A 24,431-nucleotide genomic window follows, 5' to 3' on the forward strand; every position below is an offset into this window, starting at 1 on the left:
CAGCAGGAACACTACCAGTCTGTGCAGCTGTCTTTTTGTTCTTTTGTAGTATTCTCCCTCTAGATTTAATATGCCATTGATGGAAATTCCAAACACTGAAATTTATTTTAAGTGGGAGCTGAACCAAAAATTTGTGGGGTTCAGTTTTTGTAGCAAGAAGATTGCTCTTTGTGGACTGCATGCATTTTCTCTGAAAGATACGTGCTGTTTAAGAAGACATCCCTCTCAAACTTTTCTGTGTTATTTGGATGTACCACACAGCCACTTCCTGAAAGCATTCAGCAGATGTTTTGTTGTATTTAATACAAAGTCCTGGGTTTGATACCATTTTTTTCTTGAAAGAACAAATAATTCAGTTTTCAAAAGCTTCAATCATTTTCAACCAAAAACACACTACTAGGATGTGTGCAGACATTGCTATTGACTATTCATAACAGTATTCAACCATGCGGAGGACCAGTCCCATGCAAACATAGGCTATCATTTGCATCACAACAAATGGCGTTACCATTTTTTAAAAAAATCTTGAGGTTTTGCATCAAGGCTTTGGAGGTTACAAAAATGCATATTTATAAAATCCCATTTTCTTAGCATTCAGATTCTTTAATCAAGAGAGCTAAACAGAACAAATTATCCTAAATAACATAAACAGCTATAAAAGTGCTTGCCTTAAACGGCCTTTTTCTGCATATATAAATATAAATGTTTTAGTGAACTGCTTCAGCTTTTGTACTTAGAAATTCACCTCTTTTTAGTTTTTTCCTTGCTTGTTGTTAAACGTTTTTCTTCTACAGTAGATTGCCAGTATATAGACCAATAAATTTGACTCTTGTTACTTTATTTTTTATAATTAAATTCTCGCTCTCTATACAATTATCTTTTCCCCCTCCATTTTTCTTTTAAATGCAGAGGGTTGTTGCTACAGGAGAACAGCAGGCTTTCAGAAGCACTACATTACTATAAATTGGCCATTGGAAGCAGACCTACTTTAGCCTGTAAGTAAAGCTGCATGTTCATTTGTTTTTAAAAGATGCTTTTCTCTCGTGCTGTGGTATAAATACCACTTTTGGAAAAGAGCGCTGAAAAATATATTTTATCTGTAAAGAATTAATTGTCCGCAAGGGAGAGATTCTGCTTGCACATAGGTATTTTTCATAATACCGTCTAAGCCCCCCTACGTGCAAAGGTTGCTCATTACCAGCCTTCCTTATTTATTTGGAGAATAGCTACCATTCCTGTTGAATTTTATGACAGAAGCTTTGTTTGTTCTTCAGACTCACATGCCTACCTTGTTGGGGCTCAAATGTTTTTCTTGTTGCAGTAGTAGAATGTGGCATTTTATCGTACATAATCTTCTCTAGGGGAGTGGGTTGTGACAAGAGTCATTAAATCTATAACATGACCATTGCCAGTAATGATGGTACAAGTTCAGCAACATCTGGAGGGCTGCAGGTTCATCACCCATCCTTTATAACATATTGTTTTGACAATAAAGAATTGGACCATGTTGGGGATTGTAAAGATCGGTCTAGTTTTACAAAAAAGAACTAGCAACTGTAGTCATCATGGCTTTGATGGTTTTAAGCAAGCCTGGCTATAGTGGGATCTCATATGAACGTGTGATATCTTTTTATTTTTCTCTCACACAGCTGCCTATTTAAATACTGGTATCATCTTAATGAACCAAGGCAAGGCTGACGAAGCCAGGAAGACATTCCTGAAGTGTTCAGAAATTCCTGATGAAAATTTAAAAGATCCACATGCTCACAAGAGCTCAGTTACTAGCTGCCTTTATAATTTGGGGAAACTCTACCATGAACAAGGACAGTATGAGGTGAGAGCTTTTTCTTCCACAACCATGTTAGATACCTTCACAAGCTTCATTATAACAGTTGCTTAAAACCAATTGGTTGAGGCCAGAGCTGTGCTTAGCAGTGTTCCACCTTTGCATTTCCTGAAGGTTTGGAGCCTTCCGTGAGGCAGCACAGGGAAGGCAGAATTTTTATTTGTGAGAACATGGCTTTGAACCCAGCATGATACTTCTAGAGATCTGCAAAGGGTATGGGAGGGTGTCATTCTGTGAGAAGGAACATAAATTTCAAGCAATTTCAATAAATAAACTGTGAACAACCATTGGAACATAGGAAGCTGCGTTATACACTTATACTCATGGGTCCAGCCAGCCAGGGCTAGAAAATGCACACACACCTGCTCCATCTCTCCACCTCCACCACTGCCTGATGTTACTGGAGGTGGCCCAGGGAAGCCCTGGCATGCTAAATGCAGTGGGGGGAGAATAAAGGAGGCCAGAGAGGAGTAGGCAGGAGGAGTGGTGGTGAAGGAGGCGGCAGAGGGTGACAAGTGCAGGAGGCAGCAAATGGCACCTCCCTGTTGTCCCCAGCCTGCTACTTGAGGTGACTGCCTCATTGAGCCTTATGAGCAGGCAGGTCCTGCATCTGTTTCAATACTCTTTGCACTGACTGACAGCAGTTCTCCAGGGTTTTAGACAGGAGTCTTTTCAAGCCCCATGTGGAGATGCCAGGAACTGGGGGCTTTCTGCATGCAAAAGAGTTTCTCTATCGCTAAGCTCCCTAGTGAGCTTTGACCCTTGTCCTGTGGTTTTTGTATGTTTATGCTTGGGCTAAGGTAGCCCAGCTGAATAAGCCTCAATGCAAAGCTGCTTGTATTTTATGCATTCTGCATAAATCAGTTGTCCTTCATATTCTTCCAGCCTTTTGTATGAAACAATACAGATTGTAATAGTGATTTGTGTTTATAGTAGATTGAGAGCTATCATTGTGAGCATTTGAATCACATGATAATAAAAATACTTGTCTGTAGTTAAATCCTAATATGTATATTGTGTAATTCTACAGAATTTTAAATGTAAGCTAATGAGCCTTTGGAAGTTCTTAAATATTCCATTTCCCCTTCTTCAAATGAGATGGGAAATGATGAAAATTATTCTGCATTGCGTTGAAGAGACTCATCTTTTTTGTTGACTTTTTTATAAGTGGGAAATGTGACCCTCTTCATGATTAATGAAGACAATTGCATCTTTCTTGTATTAAATTTGCATGTAGAAATTGCTTCTGAATTCTCTAATCAGAACATTTCTTTCTTTCTCTCTCCCTCCCCCCAGGATGCCCTTACAGTTTACAAAGAAGCAATACAGAAAATGCCAAGGCAGTTTGCACCACAAAGTTTATATAACATGATGGGTGAGTACAAAGCAAACATTTGAAAAGAAAATTCAGCATTTTCACCATCAAGGTGATTAGATTATTTGTAACTCCCCATTCGATTCCTGCAGTTTCATTCAAGATTATTTATATTGGCCATTATATATGAGACACTGAGACCTTATTGTTCTGCCCACGGTACAAATTTCTGTTTTTCTGTTAAATTAAATTTTTTAAAGTTTAGGGAATGTATTATTCCCTCTTCATACTTTCAAAGTTCATAGATGAGGATTATGGAAACAGACCTCATCCCCGATGACCTATGAATGTACATTCACATGGGCAACTAGACCCATACATGTGTACAAATGTATGTGTGTAATGTCTTCCACAGAAGGGTTTTTTTTTGGGGGGGGGGGTACCAGGCTCCTTGATCAGACAGAGAGAAGCCTAGATGTCTGCACTGTTTTTTAAAAAAATTTAGATTATGTATAAACCACTTTCCTATATTTGTGTATCCAAAATGCTGTACAGTCAATAAAACCAATTTAAAGCAACAAAAGATCAATACGTAAAACTCAGACTAAAAAAGCAGTAGCAGATGAATCAGGCAAGACAAATTTCAAACTCTGAATGCCTGTTGAAATAAAATAATCTTAAGATCATATCTAGAAGTGATTAAAAAAAGAGGGCCTGCTGGATCTTCCCAAGAGGGAATCTCTAGAATTGTCCCACTACCACCACTGAAAAGGTCACACCTTACTTTCATTTGTGAGTAGGTTTTCTCCACCCCAAGGAGGAAGGAAGTCTCATGTGGCTTTCTTTGGAGGGTGAGGGGGCATTTCTTCCTCCCCATGTGGCCTGCTTTGGGCCAATCGCCTCGGGAGAGCGGGCTTGCATTTAATAGTTTGCTCCTTGCCCAAGACCTTTCTTCCAGTCTACAGCCCATGGAAACAGGGCACCCAAAGCTGATTGAAGGGCTTTATAAGTTCCTATGGGCTTAAAGCAGTCTTTCACTTGGTCCTGACCTAGACTAGTAAGGAGTTTGTCAGGATTAGCACACAGATGGGCAACCAGTTGATATAAAACCGTCATAATCTTCTGGCTACCATATGGCTCTGTTTATATCTGCAAATGTGTGTGTTTAGTCAGCAAACTGCTTGTGACCATGATCCCATAGTGCCCACAACCTACATTCAGCTGAATGTCTGAAAAGGGTTTGTATTATGCAAGTTGGACATTCATTTTATTTTCTTGTGACAAAGAACCTAAAGAACTATATATTTTAATATAGCAAGGCTATTCTTAGTCAGGTGTGATCTTCAGGACTTGAGATTTAATGTTCTAGGTAGCTGCCATTGTACATTGACTAGATTCCCTGAACCGACTACTTCTAAACAAACTGGGAAAGGGACAAACAAATTATTCGTACTTCCACTTACCATAATTATTGAAAAGGACTGAAGCTAGGCTTGCACATGGCCCCACAAATCTCTTCTTCTTCCTTGCTCACTACACAGTAAGGTAGTTGAACTAACTCCCTGTAGAAAGCTTTGGACAATTCTAAGCTTGAGAAGATAAATGCTCATGGGTGTTGTATTTTATTTGAACTAAGGTTTCATGCAAAAGTAAAAGTTCAAATAGTGGGTCTGTTTAACGCTTCGATTACAATGTGTTTGGTGCTTTCAAAGAACAAGAACTCCAGTTAGACCTATTATTAACAATTTAGTGCTAAATTGTTAATATTAAGTCACTTGTACCATCTGTTTTCCATGAATTTCAAGGAATATGCCCAGTGGCTTTTGTCTCACTGGTCTGGCCAGCTGGTTCCTACTTTAAAAATGTTGCTACTTTTATTGTAGATTGACATTTTTAGCCTTCAGGTTTAAAGTTTGACAGTTTAGTTCTCTCTTCTACTTATTGGTATCATGGTCGTTCTTGCATTGTCTACCCAGAATGTGCATCGTATATGAAATTGTGAAATAAATTTGGTTTTCAGTATTGGTGTGATTTATTTGGCCAGGTGTGCTTGATTCAAACTAAGGAAACCATATGTTTGGCCCTTTACCAAAGGAAAACAATTTATCAGTCTTTTCATTTCACTTTCAAAAGGGAGAATTAGTATGATTTAAAATGATTATCAGTCTAATTTTTTAAGATTGCATGAAGTGTTTGTTTGGTGTATGTTTTCCTTTTTTGGCACTTCATTTTAAGAAGAAAGTATAAGGGTAACACAGATTAATTGGCTTGGCATTCGGACATGCCATACAAAGGCTAAAGTCCAACTCAGCTGCATTAAATAGGTAATCTATTTTGTTTTAAGGCTTCAATTAATTCTTGGGGTCAAACGAAATAATGGTCCCTATGGGAACTTGAGTAGTTTAATGTTAAAATTAGGCTTGCTTGGGCCTTTTCTGTCCTGGAAATATGATATTATGCAGTTGATTGTGTTGCATTGCTCTTAAAACCACACAAGCCCACCTGCTAGAATAATTCATATGTTAGTCAGCTTAATGGTATAAATGTAAGTTGGAGCATAGGGGCTTTATTTTAATATTAAAAGGTAATAGGAAAGAGAGCAAGGCTGAATATACTCAGGTTTCAGATCATTAGTTACATACATTTTTTCCTGTATGTAACTTCATTCCTCTAAGTGCACCTGAATGCCTGTCCTTCAGGTGTAATTTTGATATATCATCTAGGTGGTATTTTGACACTTTGTTCATCATTTGTGCCTACCACTACTGGTCACAATTAGGTATCCCTCTTCAAATACACGTGGTTTTCCTTACTTATCATAAATATGAGGTGATAAATTAGGAAATTCAGGTGTGGCTTCTGGCTGTTCCCTCATTGCGAGAAGTGAGGTTACAGGGAACCAGACAGAGGGCCTTCTCAGTAGTGGCGCCCGCTCTGTGGAACGCCCTCCCATCAGATGTCAAGGAAATAAGCAGCTATCCTATGTTTAGGGAAGTTTTTAATATTTAATGCTGTAATGCCCAGAGTGTCTGGAGAAATTCAGCCAGATGGCCAGGGTGCAAATAAATTATTATTATTATTATTATTATTATTATTATTATTATTATTATTATTATTATTATTATTATTATTATTTTATTATTAGCTCATGTGCAAGTAGTTGTTGCAGCTGTTTTTGGCATCTGTCTGTCTCAGGTGACAATGGCATGTGCCTCTGGGAGTGAAGTCAAACTGCTGGTGCCTGCTGTGGCTGCAGAAACCAGTAACTGCTGCCACCTGTATTGTTTTTTGCTGCATTAGCAGCACCAAAGTGAGCTCTTTGGGACACAAGCCTGGGCAGTGTGTATGGAGGTCTTGGGCTGCTCAGATGGCATGACCACCCACTTGTTCTTGCTGCTGTGGACCAAAGGAAAGCAGAATAATACACTTGGCAGAAGTTTTGCTGCAGATGTTGTAGGACCGACCCCTCTCGCTCTCCAGGCTTCAGTGAAAGCCTGCATTCGCCCCATAGGACGCACACACATTTCCCCTTCATTTTTGGAGGGGGAAAAGTGCGTCCTATAGGGCGAAAAATACGGTATGTGCTCTTCTTTATCTGCTGAATGTGGATACCTTTATAAAAGACAATCTAAGCTGAGTTCAGGGCCCTCATTTTGATCATGATTTGTTCATGCTCTGGAGGTTATAGGATTGCAGAGCTCCTATGGTCTAAACGATTTCTCTCTTCCTTGTTGAAATTGATTAACTTTGGATTTCATTTTGCATCTCCGTTTTAGCTGTTGATTCTGCTAAATTACTTTTTTTTTATTCTAGTGAAGCCAATTAACTAAGCTTGGTGTTGATTGGGTGTCTGGGTCCATAAGGAACCATTCAAGCGAAATAAATAGAAATTGACTATGTTAACAAAGACTTACAAATTAGATCAAGGTGCCTGGGCTCTTAGTACAAAAAAGGAAGATGTTCTTGATCTGCCCAGACACATGTTGAAGGAGCATCCTTCATATATATATATATATATATATATGCAAATTATAAAATATATCTTATCTTTTTACATTTGGATTTCTCATACAGTTGGATTTCTTCATGCATAAGTTAGGCTATAAAATATTTAGGTCATTGTTTAGATCAGCTGCGGGAAACCTTTGGCTTTCCAGATGTTGCTGACGTACAACTCCCATAATCCCTGGGAAATAGCCATGCTTGTGGATGCTGATGGGAGTTGTACTTCAGCAACATCTGGGAGGCCAAAGGTTTCCCCACACCTGGTCTAAAAAGTTGCATTCCATGACAGTTCTGACACAGAAACAGTATGAATATAGTATGATTATATGTATACTCAACAACAATATGCTATCCCTTTCCCTCCCTTTTATCTTCATGCTTAAATACACTAGAGATCTGGTTAATTCATTGACATTTTGATATAAGATCAGTTACACATGGGCCAGTCTTATATCCACAGTGTTAACATCTGTAAACAGATGGAGGTTTACTGGTATTAAGGTTGAATGATAAGATTAGAGGGAACTGCAGAATTATTTCCCATGCAGGTATTTCTCTTTCACAGTAGCTGACAATGAGACTGAATGATGAAACCCAGACATGAGCTACACAAGTTATGAGATAATGCTAAACTATAGTTTTGTGTAACGTAAGAGCCATACTTCCATACTACTGTTTGAAGCTGGCTTTGTTTCCATAAGCCATAGTTAAGAATAACCACAGTTTGTCAGGGTTTGGACACAATGGCAAAGAGTGGATAGATAGAAACAGAAACAAAAGCATCCAATCTCTTCTTTGTGGTGGTGCCAGAGAAGATGGGGAACTCATGAGCCTGAGTTTTGTATATAGATATAGTTTTATATAGATATAAATGTACACTCAGATAAATATTTGTTTTGAAATTATCACCACCATCACCATTTCAACTTGTTAATCAATTGTTACACAGAGTGTCTTACAACACCTTTAAGAACATAAACAAATGATACCGTAGAAACAGAACAAAACAAATTGCACATAACAGTCGTAGGAAGCTTCACTAGTAACAAAAGGTGTCATTGGACCTCCAAATTATTCTGCAAAAGACCACCAGCACTACCAGTCTTGACAATTTTTTATTTCTTTTTGCTCTCTATTTCCGGGCTATTCTTTATTTCCCACCAGAGCTGCTGCTTCCTCAAATTCAGTCAGGAATTTAAATGAAAGTGCACCTAGTTACCTTCACTATCCCCTAATTTCTTTCCAGTATTCAGTGAATCTCATATTTGCTCTGTTAACACAACCTTGCAGATAAAACCCACATAGCACACACATGTGTTAGTTACTGACAGCATGAAACAAGCAAGACCCCTAGCTTGTGAAAGTTCGCTTGCTCACTAGGAAATAGTTCTTACTTTCCACAGATGGCAAGCTGAGCAGCTTTTTGGAAGCCTCAACAATGTGTTCTTCACCTCTCTTACTTGCACAGAGTGCTTCAGTTCAGTCTGTATTCAAGCTGACATCCCTTGTCTTACACTTATTGTATTTAATAAAACAAGGAGCGTTTTAAGTGGAAGTGAATTAATTTAAGTGTTCTGGGCATTGTAGCACATGTTCCTTTGCACCAATATTTGTGGAATGTTTTCATTTTTATTTTTCTGTGCTTGAAGCCAACCTCGAAGCAGGAGACATTTTTATTAACTGGGAATAAACCAAAAGGAAAACCCTACAGGCATAGTCTTTTAAATCTGGAACAGAATGCGTACCTCCTCTATTCAGATTATGTAAATCCTGATTTTGTTACAATTTGCCCCCACTGAGAAATAAAGTAAAATATAATTGCCTCTTTCCCCCTTGTCCCTTAAATACTAAGATGACATTCAATTAGTATGCTAAACAAGGTGCCTCACTGCCTGCATATATTAAACAGTTCCTAATCTTTCACTTCATATAACAATTTTTGCCTGGCATAATTAAGACTTTGGTATTCTCTTGGGCAACTAATGAATCTTTCCCTACCTTTCCCTTTTTGTGCTATGATTTAAGTAATGTACAATTGTATTTCTATCACACAGACTCTAGGGATGCATTATTAAAAGTCATCAGATTTCTCTTGGGACTGTACTAGAAGTCTCACAATTGATCTTTCTCTGTTACACGTATCACTTAAAGAGCAAAGCTGTCATTAATCACAATATTTTTGTTGATGCAAGCCCAGTTCAAAGTTCTACACTGCATATAAGTTTCCTATTTTTGTATTAAATTGTGAGCACTAACACAATGCAGGGCAAAAAAATGTCCACATGAAAATATAGCGTTCGTTGCAACATACTTTATTCACATCCAGCTATACTTTCTTAACTGGGTGGGGAACTGCATGTTAGGTTTCCATTTCCAATCCAAAGGCTATTCCACCCTTAAGGGGTCTTTTAAAAAATAATATTTTTATTAGGTTTTTGATAATTTTATACATATAAAACATAACCTTTTCAAATATTTAAATACAAGGTTCTTTTGAACCTTCGGACCTCCTTCCCTCCCTCCATGGATTCCATATTTAAAATTAAGTTTGCCTCATCTTTTACCTTTATCTATTAATTAGGGGGTGCGGGTGGTGCTATGTTCTAAACCACTGAGCCTAGGGCTTGCTGATCAGAAGGTCGCAGTTCGAATCCCCGCGACGGGGTGAGCTCCTGTTGCTCAGTCCCAGCTCCTGCCCACCGAGCAGTTCGAAAGCACGTCAAAGTGCAAGTAGATAAATATGTACCACTCCGGTGGGAAGGTAAATGGTGTTTCCGTGCACTGCTCTGGTTTCGCCAGAAGCGGCTTAGTCATGCTGGCCACATGAGCCGGAAGCTGTCTGCTGACAAATGCCGGCTCCCTCGGCCTATAGAGCAAGATGAACATTGCAACCCCAGAGTCGTCCGCGACTGGACCTAATGGTCAGGGGTACCTTTACCTTTTTATCTATTAATTAACCATAATTATCATAAATAATTCCACATTACAAGTGTCCTTACATCCCTGCCAAAGATTTTAACTGTTTACAGTGGTCTGTTAAGTAAATTACAATTTTACTCCTGTCTTTAGTAAATATTTGATCTTCCTGGTTTCTGATCTTCCCTGTCATTCTTGCCATCTCCTCATACTCCATCAGTTTCAGCTGCCATTCTTCTTTCTCTCTGGGGGTCTCCCCCCGCAAAACTACAATGGGAAGCAAAGCTTTTGATTCAGTATACCCACTGCCCCTTCTCTACTATTCAATCTTTTCACCATCTACATCTATCTCTTCCATCCTGGCTTCTACCTGCTGAGCCTCTCACCATTAGGCAAGCCAGCCCCAGCAGCTGAGTGCAGCTATAGTCTTGTGACCTCTGCACCTGTGGTCACTCTGCATCTCCTAGCTGCAGCACCAGAGGCAGGGCCACAATTGTTAAAACAATTGTTTTAACTGTGTTGTTGTTGTTTTAAAAAAACCTTTTAACTGTTTTTCATTTGTGTGGGGTTTGATGATGGTGGTGGTGGTAGTGTTCGTTATTCTTGAGGAAGGGAAGATGTGCCTGGGAGGAGATGTGTCCATTATATTTATTTGCTAGTTGTGACTTTTTATTCATGCTGTTATATTTTAATGACGGACGATTAAGAAATATTTTAAACAAAGCAAACAAATATATTTGCATGGTAACCACTTAACAAATGCTTTGCAGAGCTTCGTTCGTCGTTCTGTAAATCAGCTTGCGCTATGCAGCAGTTTAAATATACCTAAAATGCTGTTGCATGTAGCATAGACTTTTGAGACAGTGTTACATGTTTCAAGAGGCTTAAATCTGTTAGTCCACCAGGATGGCTAACCTGTAGCCTTCCAGATGTTGCTTGAACTACAGCTCATATAATCTCTGACTACTGGGCCTTGCTGGGTCTGATGGGAGTTGTAATTCAGAAACATCTGGTTTGCCACAGGTTAACTGGTATGTCCTCATGTGTTTGGAAAAGGTACAAATTGTACACATCCTTTGTATTTTCAAACAAATGAGCTCTAAAGGCTCCTAGTTCTAAGGTAAATTGGACCCTTAAAACACATTCAGCAAATGCCTGCATCCCTTTTCCATAAAGGGACAGGCTAAGCAAAGAGGATTTGCTTGTGTCTGTCATTTTTTTGTAACAAACAGTAGCATTTTACAGACCTTAATATTTTAAGCTTCCTTTTGCTCCCCTCAAAACTGCATATTCAGGTTGCCAAGAAGCATCTGGAGCTATAAAAATGGATTTATTTCAACAAAAATGAATAATTTACTTCGCTGAAATCTTTTGGCTAAGCCTTATTTCTGCTTTTAACTATAATTTGTTTGTCTTTTACAAATATGATGCTGCAGGAGGAAATTCTGCTGCATACTCAGCTATATTCGCATGTTTAGAAGCTACTGTGTAGTAGATATTGGAAATTTAAAATCTACTGTTCAGCTATGTGTGTGAATTCGTATAAAGGGGAAACACATTAAAGTTCATCACACTCTTGTGTTTGAAACCCTTATTTCTCACCATAAAGCTTGAAGTATCTTATTGCCTAAATTTTTAACCAACTGACCACAGCTGTTAGTATCAGCTATAGACAGATGCATTATTGCAAACTGAAAGTTCTATATAAATCATCATTGCATATATTTATGGTGATGCATTTTAATACTGCTTGACATTCAGGGATCAGCAGTGGAATTTCTGGCAGCACGGTCTAAGATAACTTTCAGAGAGCAGCTAATTTTAGTAGACAATCTACAACGATCTAGTTGTTCTGAGAGGATCGTATGAAATCTAGCCCATGGTGTCCTGAATTTCCTTTCCCTCTTAATTGCCGTACTCTCATATAGAAGACAGCACATCACATATCGTTGAACATATGGTAGTAGAACAAGGACAGGTATATCTGGATGAAGCTTCCTTTCATGCCCTATTTCAGTCAGGGATTTTGATCTGTTTACATGAATGTGATAATATTATTGTTGTTGTTTAGTCGTTTAGTCGTGTCCAACTCTTCGTGACCCCATGGACCAGAGCATGCCAGGCACTCCTGTCTTCCACTGCCTCCTGCAGTTTGGTCAAACCCATGTTCGTAGCTTCAAGAACACTGTCCAACCATCCCGTCCTCTGTCGTCCCCTTCTACTTGTGCCCTCCCAGTGTGGTGTAGTGTGGTGTAGTGGTTAAGAGCGGTAGTCATGTAATCTGGGTAACCGGGTTCGCGTCTCCGCTCCTCCACATGCAGCTGCTGGGTGACCTTGGGCCAGTCACATTTCTTTGAAGTCTCTCAGCCTCACTCACCTCACAGAGTGTTTGTTGTGGGGGAGGAAGGGAAAGGAGATTGTTAGCCGCTTTGAGACTCCTGAAGGGGAGTGAAAGGCGGGATATCAAATCCAAACTCTTCTTCTTCTTCTTCTTCTCCATCTTTCCCAACATCAGGGTCTTTTCCAGGGAGTCTTCTCTTCTCATGAGGTGGCCAAAGTATTGGAGCCTCAATATTAGGAGCCCTTTCTTCAGTTTGCAGAACTTCTTCTGCAAACTGAGGGGAGATTATTTGATGTTGCTCACTGGCAAAATGCTTACCAGTTATGAAAAATGCTGCCTCTCGAGGTCCCACTGACAATAATGTCAATTTTTAGATGCCAGCTGTAGACTTTTCCTTTTCATCGGGCTTTCTGATTGACCTGAGTAACTATCCAGCCCTCTTAACAGACAGTTGAGTTTTAATGAACCTCTGCTTTGTTTTTTTCATGATTGGTTTAAGTTTTCATATTGTAATACACGTCAAGGTCATGTGGCAAAGGGGAACACCCAGCAAAGGGTGACACCCAGCTGTAGCTTCCAAGGTCACCTGTCTTTGTTTCAAATTACTGCCTGGTCTGGATAGCACTGTCTTTCCAGTTAAGAAGAGAGACAGTAGCCTCAGGCAGCAGCGGAGTCTTTTCTTCCCACAGGGCTTTTCTCCCTAAGCCCCTGACTATTCTTGGGAGTTCAGAGCTACATGTACCTACCTCTTAACTAGCCTGATGCCTTAATACACTGGAGGCAAAATCTAGATTCTATCCTGTTTCCAGTGGTGATGCTAGAGAAAGGTTGGAGCTCAAGGATAGTCAAGACCAGTCATGCGGCAGCTAGACTGGTGACTGGGGGAGGCCGCCGAGACCACATAACACCGGTCTTGAAAGACCTACATTGGCTCCCAGTACGTTTCCGAGCACAATGCAGAGTGTTGGCGTTGACATTTGGCCCAGTATACCTGAAGGAGCGTCTCCACCCCCATCATTCTGCCCGGACGCTGAGGTCCAGCGCCGAGGGCCTTCTGGCGGTTCCCTCATTGCGAGAAGCAAAGCTACAGGGAACCAGGCAGAGGGCCTTCTTGGTAGTGGCACCTGCCCTGTGGAATGCCCTCCCATCAGATGTCAAAGAGATAAACATCTACCTGACATTCAGAAGACATCTTAAGGCAGCCCTGTTCAGGGAAGTTTTTAATGTGTGACATCTTAGTGTATTTTTGGTCTTTGTGGAAGCCACCCAGAGTGGCTGGGGAAACCCAGCCAGATGGGTGGGGTACAAATAATAAATTATTATTATTATTATTATTATTATTATTATTATTATTATTATGGATAGAGCATCTGCTTTGCATGTAGAAGACCCCAAGTTCAATCCCTAGCATCTCCAGCTAGGACTGAGGAAGATGCTTTATGAACTAAGTTAAATGGTTATATCCCATTAAATTAACTCAGTTTTCTTCTCTCTCTCTATATATAACTCCATGTCCTCTAATTGGTTTCCAATTCTGCTGTGCAGGGGAAGCCTACATGAGGCTCAGCAGATTACCTGAAGCAGAACACTGGTATGTGGAATCACTGCGGGCCAAAACAGACCACATCCCAGCTCATCTCACATATGGGAAACTCCTGGCTTTAACGGTAAGTTGTTATTATTTATTATATTTCTATACCACCCTTCATCAGGATCACAGGGTGATTTACAATATAAAAAACACACACAAATACATAACTTTCAGGAAAGAATATGTTCATTTTGGCTAAAATTCTAGTGTTTGTTTCTAAAGAACAGACAAAAGCAAATATTGACGTTATCTTAATAGCCAGACTTCTCAAAGTTTGCCTTTAATTCAGCATTTATTTATTTATTTTAAAAACCCTAATAGGCTCCCTCTTCCCAACTCTGCTCTCTTCCCAACTCATTCCTCAATTTCCCAACCATCACTGAATCTGGAGAGAGAGGACACAGTGTGCCCTGTGCCCCAAAGCTAAACATGACCGGTGAGCCCTGAATAGGAAGAACTGTTCCCCCAGACCACAAGACATGAAGATGAGCTCCTCCACAACAGACAAACTTTGTTGTTCATCCTCTGTCCCCTCTCCTCAACCCAGCTCGTAGTGACGCTGGGGTATTATAAACCTATTGCCTTCTGTTCTAAACCATGGGGCTCCTTTCAGCAGGAGGTGGTGTTCCCATCCCTGTGGAAGTCACTGCTGCTGATGGCTAGATGGTCCATTGTCAGGCATGGTGGGACTGCAGCTTATTGCCAGATGAGGCATTTGGCTTTTCCCCATGTACATGAATGAGAACATGGACATGAATGAGACAATTCTACCAGAGACACCACTTCAGTTGAGGCTAAATCCTGTCTGCATCCCTGGTGATATCAGCGTTTGAAATGAATTGGGAAAACTGTGGCTTGGAGCAGGTCATCACTTCAGGTTTTCAGCTATAGATGAGAGAGAGCTTTGACCAAACCTTCAGAGGTAGGCTGGCCATCGGTTGAAACAAGGATACATGTGTCATTATTGAGATTTCATAGTTGTGTGTACATGATTAGTAAAACAGACATATCTTGCTGTCTCAAATGCATAATTTGCCTGAATTATTATGGGATCACCTAGGTAAAACACAAAAAACAAACTAAGCGACAGGATATATGAAAGTCCAACGGGGTTGGGGGGGGGGGGAGATATGAGGCTGTTGAGACAATTTAAAGCCTATCAACGGTTTTGTCTCTTTTAAAAGGACCGTCATAGGTTTAGATACCTTGAGGATTTAACATTCTTCACCTTGCAGAATGCTTTTCTCACGCTCTGCTTACAGGTTATGCCTTCTGCCATGTTGAATGGCAGATAGAAACAAGCTCCTGTCTCCCAGTGGAATTGTATTTGTAACCTGAATCAAGCCAGACAATGTAATCAATTCTGTTCTATAATGTCCCTTATATGATGGGCCAAGGGAAAATGGGGCGGGGGGATTTTGGCTAGATTAACATCCTGTTCTGACCGAGAAATCATCTGTTTTCTATTAGAAAAATTACATCCTTTGTGACATGTAGAACAGCACTGTATGTTTTAACTGCAAGGAAACTTCAAGTGAAAGAAGAGTAAAGGATTAGGACAACTAAGGAGTTCTAAGAAGATAATAGATATTTTTTAGATAATGGATGTTTTTAGTTTAACTTAAATGAGAATTTTATTGTATCGGGTTTTTTAAAAAGTTTATTTTTTTGAAATTTTACCTGAAAACTCTCAAGGCCAATGGCTAATACAATAAAGCTGATGGTGACTTTACTTTCCATACTTCCTGCAATTGTTAGAGTTTTAAGGCATATGTTCTTGTGTTAGTTTAGCATATAATATGGTGCCATATAAAATGTTTGTATTCATAGAAATTAATGAAGTACACTAAAGTTATGGTGCTCAAAGAAGCATGAATTAGTGCAGAAGACAAATAATGTGACTTCGTCATTCATTTGAAACTCATTATTCATGCCCATGTCAGTATGTAGATAAAGCTATGCCAGTTTTGCATAGCACTGCTCTAGATTTTCTGCTTAACCTTGTTTATGTTATCACATTTTAAGCACAAATTTTATCTGTGTTCTATTATGTTTCCTATGCTAATTTGATAGATTAGTAAAAGCTTAGTAGGAGATAGTATTTTATGTACCTCAACTATTTTATGAAAAGCGTTTTATATCTTAGTTTGGGTGGCACAGAATGGGAACATGGAACACTTTTTACAATGTAAATCATACCCAAATCTATATTTGTAACAGAATGGCTAGTGAAATTATGATCTCCCTGCCTACAGTCAACTGGAAGAAATTTTTTCACAACCCACATATCAAGTAATATTATAAATTCATATGTTAAAATTATAACTCACCAGGGTGTATTTTACCAGAAAGCATAAGAGGAGGAAAATTTAGTGGTTAAGGCATATGAGTAGTGGCTCAGCTAGTTGAATAACTGGAAGGCGGCCAACTCTGAGCTAAAGCCCCTGTTTTCATTTTATTTATTTTTCCAGAAATGCTATTTAGCTTTTTGAAGGTACATAGCACCATGATGGTGCTGTTATAAACTCCCCAATATCTCATTGTCGAAATGAGTTGCTTATGGGAAGACACTGTTGAAGCTAACTTCCTTGTTCTAGAGCTGGTTGACTGGTATTGCCAGAGTGCTGAAGTCCTTCCCTGATTGTGATCATTTACAATATATGTATTTTCTGAATATAAACATGTTTATTTTAGGAAAAAACTCTAACATTACAGCATTCCTGTAATATATGTAATTGTGCTTCTGACAAAAATAACAGTGAAAGGGGCAGTCTTGAGTATTTAGAATAGTTAATTATCATTTGAACAAGACCTGAAGGTACAAAAAAAGTGTCAGCAATCTAATGTGAAGGCAATTTTTTGTACAAAAAATGGAGGTTGAGGTTTTCATAATGTTGGCCAGGCTTCTGACTTCAGCTTGAGAGGCATTTTATCTGTACTGGTGTGTCTGCTGTGACATTTATCACATAATGCAGGGTTTGAGTTCTCAAATGTACTTATCCCAGATTGTATCTCTCTCTCCTCACTGTACTGCAGTCTTGCTTGAATGCAGTTTTAATCTAACTAGCATATTCACAGCCTACAGGCAGCAGGCGGTTATAGTTGGTACAGTTGATCTTCTCTGATGTCATAGAGGGCCTTGGCAGGAGAGCTGTCATTGGCTTAGCTGCTGTGATGCCACAGAGTAGAAATCTTGGCCAAAGTAGCTGTGTGATCAGGTGGGCTTGGAGACTTTTGCCCTTGGGACTATGAAGTCAGTAGGCAGCTATTAACAGGAATCATGCTGCATTTACCTCTGTATTGCCTGCGTGCCCATGGGCTTTGGGATAACATGTTGTTGCTACATATTGGTTGAGTAGTTTCAGGGTTTATGAACGGAAAGCCAATTTCCACAAATGCTTCCTGCTTATGCAGTCTGACCTCTTTTCCTTTGTATAAGAACAAGCATGAAGGAGGCCTCCCAGCCTGTTCACAGGTCCTTATATGATCAGTTAAAACAAGTTGGTCCTGGCAAGTATTAACCGCTCTCAATCTAAACCTAGCTCTTAAAAGCCACCACCACATTGAATCTACAGTCAAACTTGAATGTTACTAGATCATGGGTGACTATGGAAAGGTAGTAGTAGTTCAGAGTAAAGTTAGCTAAGTGTGCGGTCTTGGTGAACACACACGCCATTATTTCATGCCTCTCTCCTTGTCTCCATATGTCCTTCTGCGTAACTTTTCAGACATTTTGCCAACAGGCTTCGCTGAGTATTTTTATCCCAAAACTTGAAACATTAGCATGACTGTAGCAAATGAAAGCAGTTCCAAAATGTAGTTACTTTTGTAAACTGGCATCTGTCAACTTTGCTTCCTTTTGAATTTGGCCACATGCCAAAAAATTACGTTTTCATTTATATTTGCATTGACTTTGCCGTCCAATTACAGCAGATTTGTCTGCTTGCCAAAATTTTGTAACTCTAATTATGAAACAGAAGGCACTTTACATTTTAAAATAAATACTTAATAGCATCCAGTGGTGACACTATGTTTTTCATTTCTTGATGGTGAGAGGGAAGGTTGTAATTGGCACTTTTCAGTCTCATCCCTTTTAACCTTCCTACTGGCTTTATTTAGAGGTCTTACACATATTCACCCACCTTCAAACTAAGGATCACAGCAGCCTTGTAGACAGATGATTTTAGTAGTGGACACCAGGTAGCGCTTCATAGGCATCTAAGAATTTCACCTCCAGATCCGACAGTTCACCTCCTCAGGTGTGATAATTCAATCAGTGAGTTCCGCTCAATAAATGTTTTGGAGCCACTGGACCTATCTGGACATATAATTATTGCAAAGCTTCATAGTAGTTGTAATAGTAATAATAATTTATTATTTATACCCAGTCCATCTGGCTGGGTTTCCCCAGCCACTGAAGTGTGCTGCATCATGGACTTAAACTGCCACAGTTAAGTTTCTGTCTGTTCATACACACCTTGTTTAACTGAAAGGAGGGAGTCTTAATACACTTTTTTTTGTGTGGGAAACGTAGAAAATGAATTAGATTGAGAGAGTAAACTAATTGTTACCTGGCAGTGAATATGATTCTCTACAAGTGCATTATTCAGAACTGCTTGACTGCATTAATCTCCCTCCTATTAGCTTCTTAGAATTTTAAATTCTCCAGTAGCTTAAAGTGTGCCAGCTGCCTTACCTGGTTGCAGAACATTCTACCAGCTGTCAGAAGATACCAGTATTAATGGGGAAACCAAAACGTCCAGTAATAGAGAGAGATGTTGATGCAGATTTCTTCCTTCCTTGCATGCAAATTTTATAGCTTCTTAATCAAAGAATAATGTCAGTCTATTTGAATAAAATGTCACATTTTATTGAATAATTGGATTTCCTTCCTTTCAATTATTCCCTGGGTTCTATTATTTCAAAAATGTTTTCAATCAGAATCCTCAGTGGTATATATCTAGCATTGCTTACTGGATTAGCCTAAGGCCACTAGGATATTGTTATGCTCTCACCAGCCACCCTGAATGGTGAATAGTTTCAGGAGCAATCATACAGGGTTTAGTTTCCTTTGTATGAAGGTGATTCAAAGACTGAAGCCTATAAGTGTATTATTTGCTTTATTTACAAAGGTGTAGGTACTAAATGGCTCCGGCCCAAATATTTTTTAAAAATCACCTACTCCAAAATCAACCAACCATATATAGGGAAACATACATTCCCACGCTGTGTGTAAACTAGTCCATAGCCTACCCAATTGATCATTTACTGGAGGCATTTAGATGATAAATAGTATCTTTGTGCTTGTGTCTATTTTGTGTCAAGAGGAAGTTAGTGATTTGTGGGAGAATGACGTTTCATAGTACCCTAATATTCAGAAATCATTCCATTTATGAATAACAAAAATACTAATAGTCATTCAGCACACATTAAGGGGAAGGGGAGAATTTGCAGGCAATAGAATATGGTGTAAATTACTTAAGCCATTTTAACAGTCACACCAGGTTTTTGCCTTAAAATGAGAAAAGATTCCTCTGTCTGTCATTTTCCAAAGTTCTAATCCTTCCTTGGGTTAAATTACTGCAATGTAGGAGCTATAAACTTCAGAGTGCATGTCTAACTACCGCAGCATATGTGTGCTCTTATTTAGCTTTATGTGCGCTCCTAGTAAATCGTATTAAGAAAAGGAACATTCACATCATTAGACTAAAAAAAAAAAATTGTTGCCTGACAAGATGAAAGTTTGATAAATGCTGCAAATTAGTAGTAAAATAGCCTGATTCTGTCAAATGATAGATGTTACACTGTTTGACAGGAAAGAAGAGGTGTGGAGGAAACTTGAAAAATACATGGTTAATGATGTTCTTGTTTTTTAAGAGTTGGAGAAGAGAGTATGCAAGGTCTCTGGTAATTATTTAACAAAATTCAGATGTAGTCAGGGTGATTAAATTAGTCATTTTCAGTTACTCCACCTAGGGCTAAGCAAAGAAATCTGAAAACATTTTCTGCTAATGGTTGTCTTTTTATTTTTATTTCAGCTATTCAGAAAACACCTATTTCTTATACTTGGTGCCATCTTGAATTCGCATTGCAGCCCACCAGTGCGTTCAAACTGAATTTAGTAGTAATTTCAGGAAGCTAACCATAGTATTATTGTGACATATTATGAAGAACTGAATGAATGGGGAAACTATCTGGCATTCCTTTTGGTTTCATGGAGATAATTCTGTAGGCTGAAGCTTAACAGAAAAAGGCAGGGGATCCAGAGAATTGTTTCTTTTTTCTTAGGAATAGAAATCTGAGTATGCAATGAGACATTATAATTAGCCAGCTAAGACTAATAGTATTTGCCTGTTTCGGGGCAATGACACAAGAGATGTAAATGTTAATTCACTCAGCATTAGCAATGTGTTCCAGTTTCATCCTGTTATTTGGGAGACCTGCAGATGAATGCTTTGTTACTTTAAATGTTTTGCCAAAGGAGGATAATAACTTTAATGCCCTGTTGTGATTTTTAATATGTTGCATTTCTCCTATAATCCATATTTGCCTTACAGTTGTGCCAGGAGGCACCAATTCTTCTTTCTCACTCATTATTGTATTCCTCCCTCAGGGCATTGTTTAAAATACAGATGAATCCAGGTAGATTTCTGACGCTGGGGGAAATGGTTGGGTGTTTTCAATGCAGTTTTGGTCAGCAGTCCTTTGGAGGCCTGGGACTCCACTTGAAATGAGATGACTGTTGCTACAAGGAACTCCTGGTCTATGTGGGGCAGACCATTGCGTATTTTCTCTTTTAGCTGTACTTTGAAAGACCCTTTTATTCCTTTGTTCATGATTTCACCTCTCCTGTTCAACACACAAGGTTAACAATAAAACATGTGGCACCAGTGTAAGACTGAAGTTAACTTCAAGCTCTCACCTCATGGATGTCCTATGGGAAAGCACCTAACTTTCTGCAGAAAATGTTCTACATGATTGCATGTTACCAGGGTTGGAACGGGATGGTCTTACCTTTGGGACACAAAGGAGTCCTTATTGAGTAAAATTCACCTGACCCTCCCATGCCTACCCAGATGCAGACAGCAGTAAGCTGAGCTGAACTTGCCAGAAGGCATGGAAACTCCCACAGGCAACCCCTAGAAACAGGAATGTTGGAGTATATCTCCTTAATCCCAGGGTTTGCAGTCCCTAGGAAGAGACACCAAAAGGGTGTGTGATGGAAGAACAGTTTGCTATGCATCTCTTCAAAAGATGGAAGGCAGTGAAGTGAACCATCTCAATTTGGACCTGCCCTGGACACAAACTTTGCAAACACCATGGCATGGATGTTTGGAGAATATATATATATGTATTTATGAATCTTAACAGAAGAGAAATGGAGTGAACTTCATATTCATGGAGGTCTAAGCTATCATTAAATGAAATCAAGACCATTCTATCCCCCCCCCCCCGGTTGTAGATCCTTATCTTGCCTATTCATAGGGTAGTTTTAAAGCATGGCAAAGTTGCAATGACACAGTGTCCAGATGATCCATTTGTGTATGTTTTCTTCTCTTCTCCTTAAGGGCCGCAAGAGCGAAGCAGAAAAGTATTTCTTAAAGGCAATTCAGCTGGATCCCACCAAGGGAAACTGTTATATGCATTATGGTAAGTTTTCAATAGATAGTGTTTCCTCACATTGCTCTCGCACTCAAGGATTTAAAAACTGCTACTGGCAGGACATTGCAGTAAAGGAAAAATAATAATCATGCCAGTTAGAACGATTTATCCTTCTGATGTGTAAATCACAGTCAAAATAGAAAGTCCCCTTTCCTTTGTGAATTACATGATACGAAGATGAAGCTCACTTCAAAATTCCTGGTCGTCTCAGTTGGCATGGGGGGAAGATTAATAGTTATTAAGTGTTGAAAGATTAATAGACATCTTTGTTATCATTGAAATAATGGCATCAGGCCCTTCTTGATATTGGATGGGCAAATCAGTATTATCCAATAGTGAACATCAGTACAGGACAACCAGGATTCTACTTCAAGAATTTGAAAAATTTAAATCTAACCTCCTTCTGCCTTACAAGATTATACTGGCCCCAATACACAGATCACAGAGGCCCCCTCCCACAGTCAAGAAATTGCTTTGTGCTTTCAGCTTTGACAGTATTGACCACCTGTGTGGAGGAGAGAGGGCAGATCTGGATTGAGTTGTGGGATTCCGTGTGCATTAAGTGCAACTGCACTTAAAGGCTTTATGAAGAGATGCGAAATCATAGACACAGAGCTGGGTTGTGAAGGAGAGGGAGCTGGGCTCCTTTACACATGCACCCACATTCCAGCAGCTTCTTATGCATGTGGCGGATGTACAGAAATGTTCAGTTTGCACAGAAAAATCACACTGTTGATTCGCAACTCTCCTTTTTAAAAAACTGTTTTAGTTAAGGCCAAGGATATATAATGAGTATGCAGTACATTGCTAATTTGGATTTAGAATGTCTCTTTTAGACTGTCAAAGATACATTGCGGTTAGCTTTTTATACTGTTTCTAATTTGATGAGGATAAATTCACTGATCATGAAACCTGGAATTGTAAAACTGCAAGGAAACGGAGTAAGTTGAATTGATAATGAGCAACAACAGCCGCTGCAGGATGTGTTTTTGTTTAGTTATTTTAATTTACCTTCTCATTCCAACTGGCACAATTAAATGAACAGCAGGCATGGTACGCAAATGGAAACAGTACAAAGCAAAAGTTGGTTATTTTATCTTATCTCATTTTGGTCTAAGATTTATAACTTGTGAGGCTTGATTCAGCTTTTAGCTGCATGTTACTAATAGCCCATCCATGAAGTACAAGAGAACTAGTGAATCTTCACAATACATACCCACAAATTTCCATTTCTGGATCACCTCATCTATAGGAAATGTGCTTTTTGGTCAGCATAAGGAAGCTCTTTTTGTGTGTGTGTGGCAGTCCCCTGCCTGTGAAATGGTCTCCCAGGGAAGATTGCCTGGCACTGACTTTGTCATCTTCTCAGTTTCAGACAAATATGCTCCCTACCAAAAGGCATTTAATTAGCAATAATTATCTGGCATTTGGTGGCTGTTTGATGTGGTTGGATAGTTTATGTTCTTGAGTGATTTGGCGAAAGGGGGTGAGGGCCTTTAGCACGTACAGTGAGGGGGGGAAGTATTTGATCCCCTGCTAAATTTGCCCATTTGCCCTCTGACAAAGAAATGACTAGTCCATCATTTTAATGGTAGGTTTATTGTAGCTGTGAGAGACAAAATAACAACAGGAAACCCCCTGGAAATCAGCCTGGAAATCTTACTGACTTGGAGAGGATCTGCAAAGAGGAGTGGGACAAAATACCTCCTGAGATGTGTGCAAACCTGGTGGCCACCTACAAGAAACGTCTGGCCTGTGTAATTGCCAGCAAGGGTTTTGCCACCAGTGCTAAGTCATCTTTTGCAAAGGGATCAAATAACTTATTTCACTCCGTATAATGCACATCAATCTCTGACTTTTGTCTTCTGGGTTTCTGGGGTTTTTCCTGTTGTTCTTCTGCCTCTCACAGCTACAATAAACCTACCATTAAAATTATGGACTGGTCATTTCTTTGTCAGGGGGCAAACAGGCAAATTTAGCAGGGGATCAAATACTCCTCCCTCCCTCACTGTATGTATTGGTTTAATGACTTTTCTGTCACTTTTTTATCTTTGCATTTTTATTGGCTTCCAGATGTACTAAATGGCATATAAGTTTAGTTAAACTAAAACTCAGGAGAGAATACTTGTATGGTGTGGTGTCATCACTCAGAACAGCCCTGTGGTCCTCCAGAAATTGTAGTCTCAACACTTCCCATCTACCCAGCCAGCATGACCTGTGGTGAGGGATGATGGGAGTTGCAGTCCAATATTTGCCATGCTAACTGGGATGGATGGGAAGTGTTGGACTACAATATTTGGTGGAATTGCAGGGATGTTCTAGAATTCCTGTCATCTCAGACCATGAGTTATGCCGGCTGGAATGAATGGAAGGTGTTGGGCTACAACTTCTAATGGGCCACCAGTCCTCTACTGCTGCTATAAAACGTAGTAGTTGTGTGAAGTCAGGACTGTCTTTTCAGTAGGATGCTACTGCTTTAAAATAGATATCCATTACTACATATCTATCTACCTGAGATACAGAACACAGAAAGTCAAGTATGAGAGGAATCTTGCATGATTCACCTACAGATAAATTTCTGTATTTAAGTCAGTCCCCAGAAATTCTATAAAGTAAGACGATAGGAAGCTGCTTCTCTGCTAAATCAGACCACTAGTCAATAACTCTGTATCACCTGCAGCAGCAGTAGCCAACATGGTGTACTCCAAAAATTCGGAACTACAATTTGCACAATTCCTAACCATTTGTCATGTTG

The 24,431-nt window shown here is 39.4% G+C and overlaps 1 protein-coding gene across 1 annotated transcript in view; it reads left to right on the forward strand.

Moving 5' to 3' along the window:
- The window catches only part of TMTC2 (transmembrane O-mannosyltransferase targeting cadherins 2), a 183,470-nt gene that overhangs the window by 127,927 nt on the left and 31,112 nt on the right, over nucleotides 1–24,431 (forward strand). Inside the window, exons 5-9 of the mRNA XM_028747009.2 lie at nucleotides 910–995; nucleotides 1,650–1,834; nucleotides 3,143–3,221; nucleotides 13,969–14,090; nucleotides 21,583–21,664. Of these exons, the coding sequence (XP_028602842.2) occupies nucleotides 910–995; nucleotides 1,650–1,834; nucleotides 3,143–3,221; nucleotides 13,969–14,090; nucleotides 21,583–21,664 (554 nt within the window). The remainder of the gene's footprint in view (nucleotides 1–909; nucleotides 996–1,649; nucleotides 1,835–3,142; nucleotides 3,222–13,968; nucleotides 14,091–21,582; nucleotides 21,665–24,431) is intronic.

The sequence above is a fragment of the Podarcis muralis genome, chromosome 10, assembly GCF_964188315.1.
Source record: "Podarcis muralis chromosome 10, rPodMur119.hap1.1, whole genome shotgun sequence".
Classification (NCBI taxonomy): Eukaryota; Metazoa; Chordata; class Lepidosauria; order Squamata; family Lacertidae; genus Podarcis; species Podarcis muralis.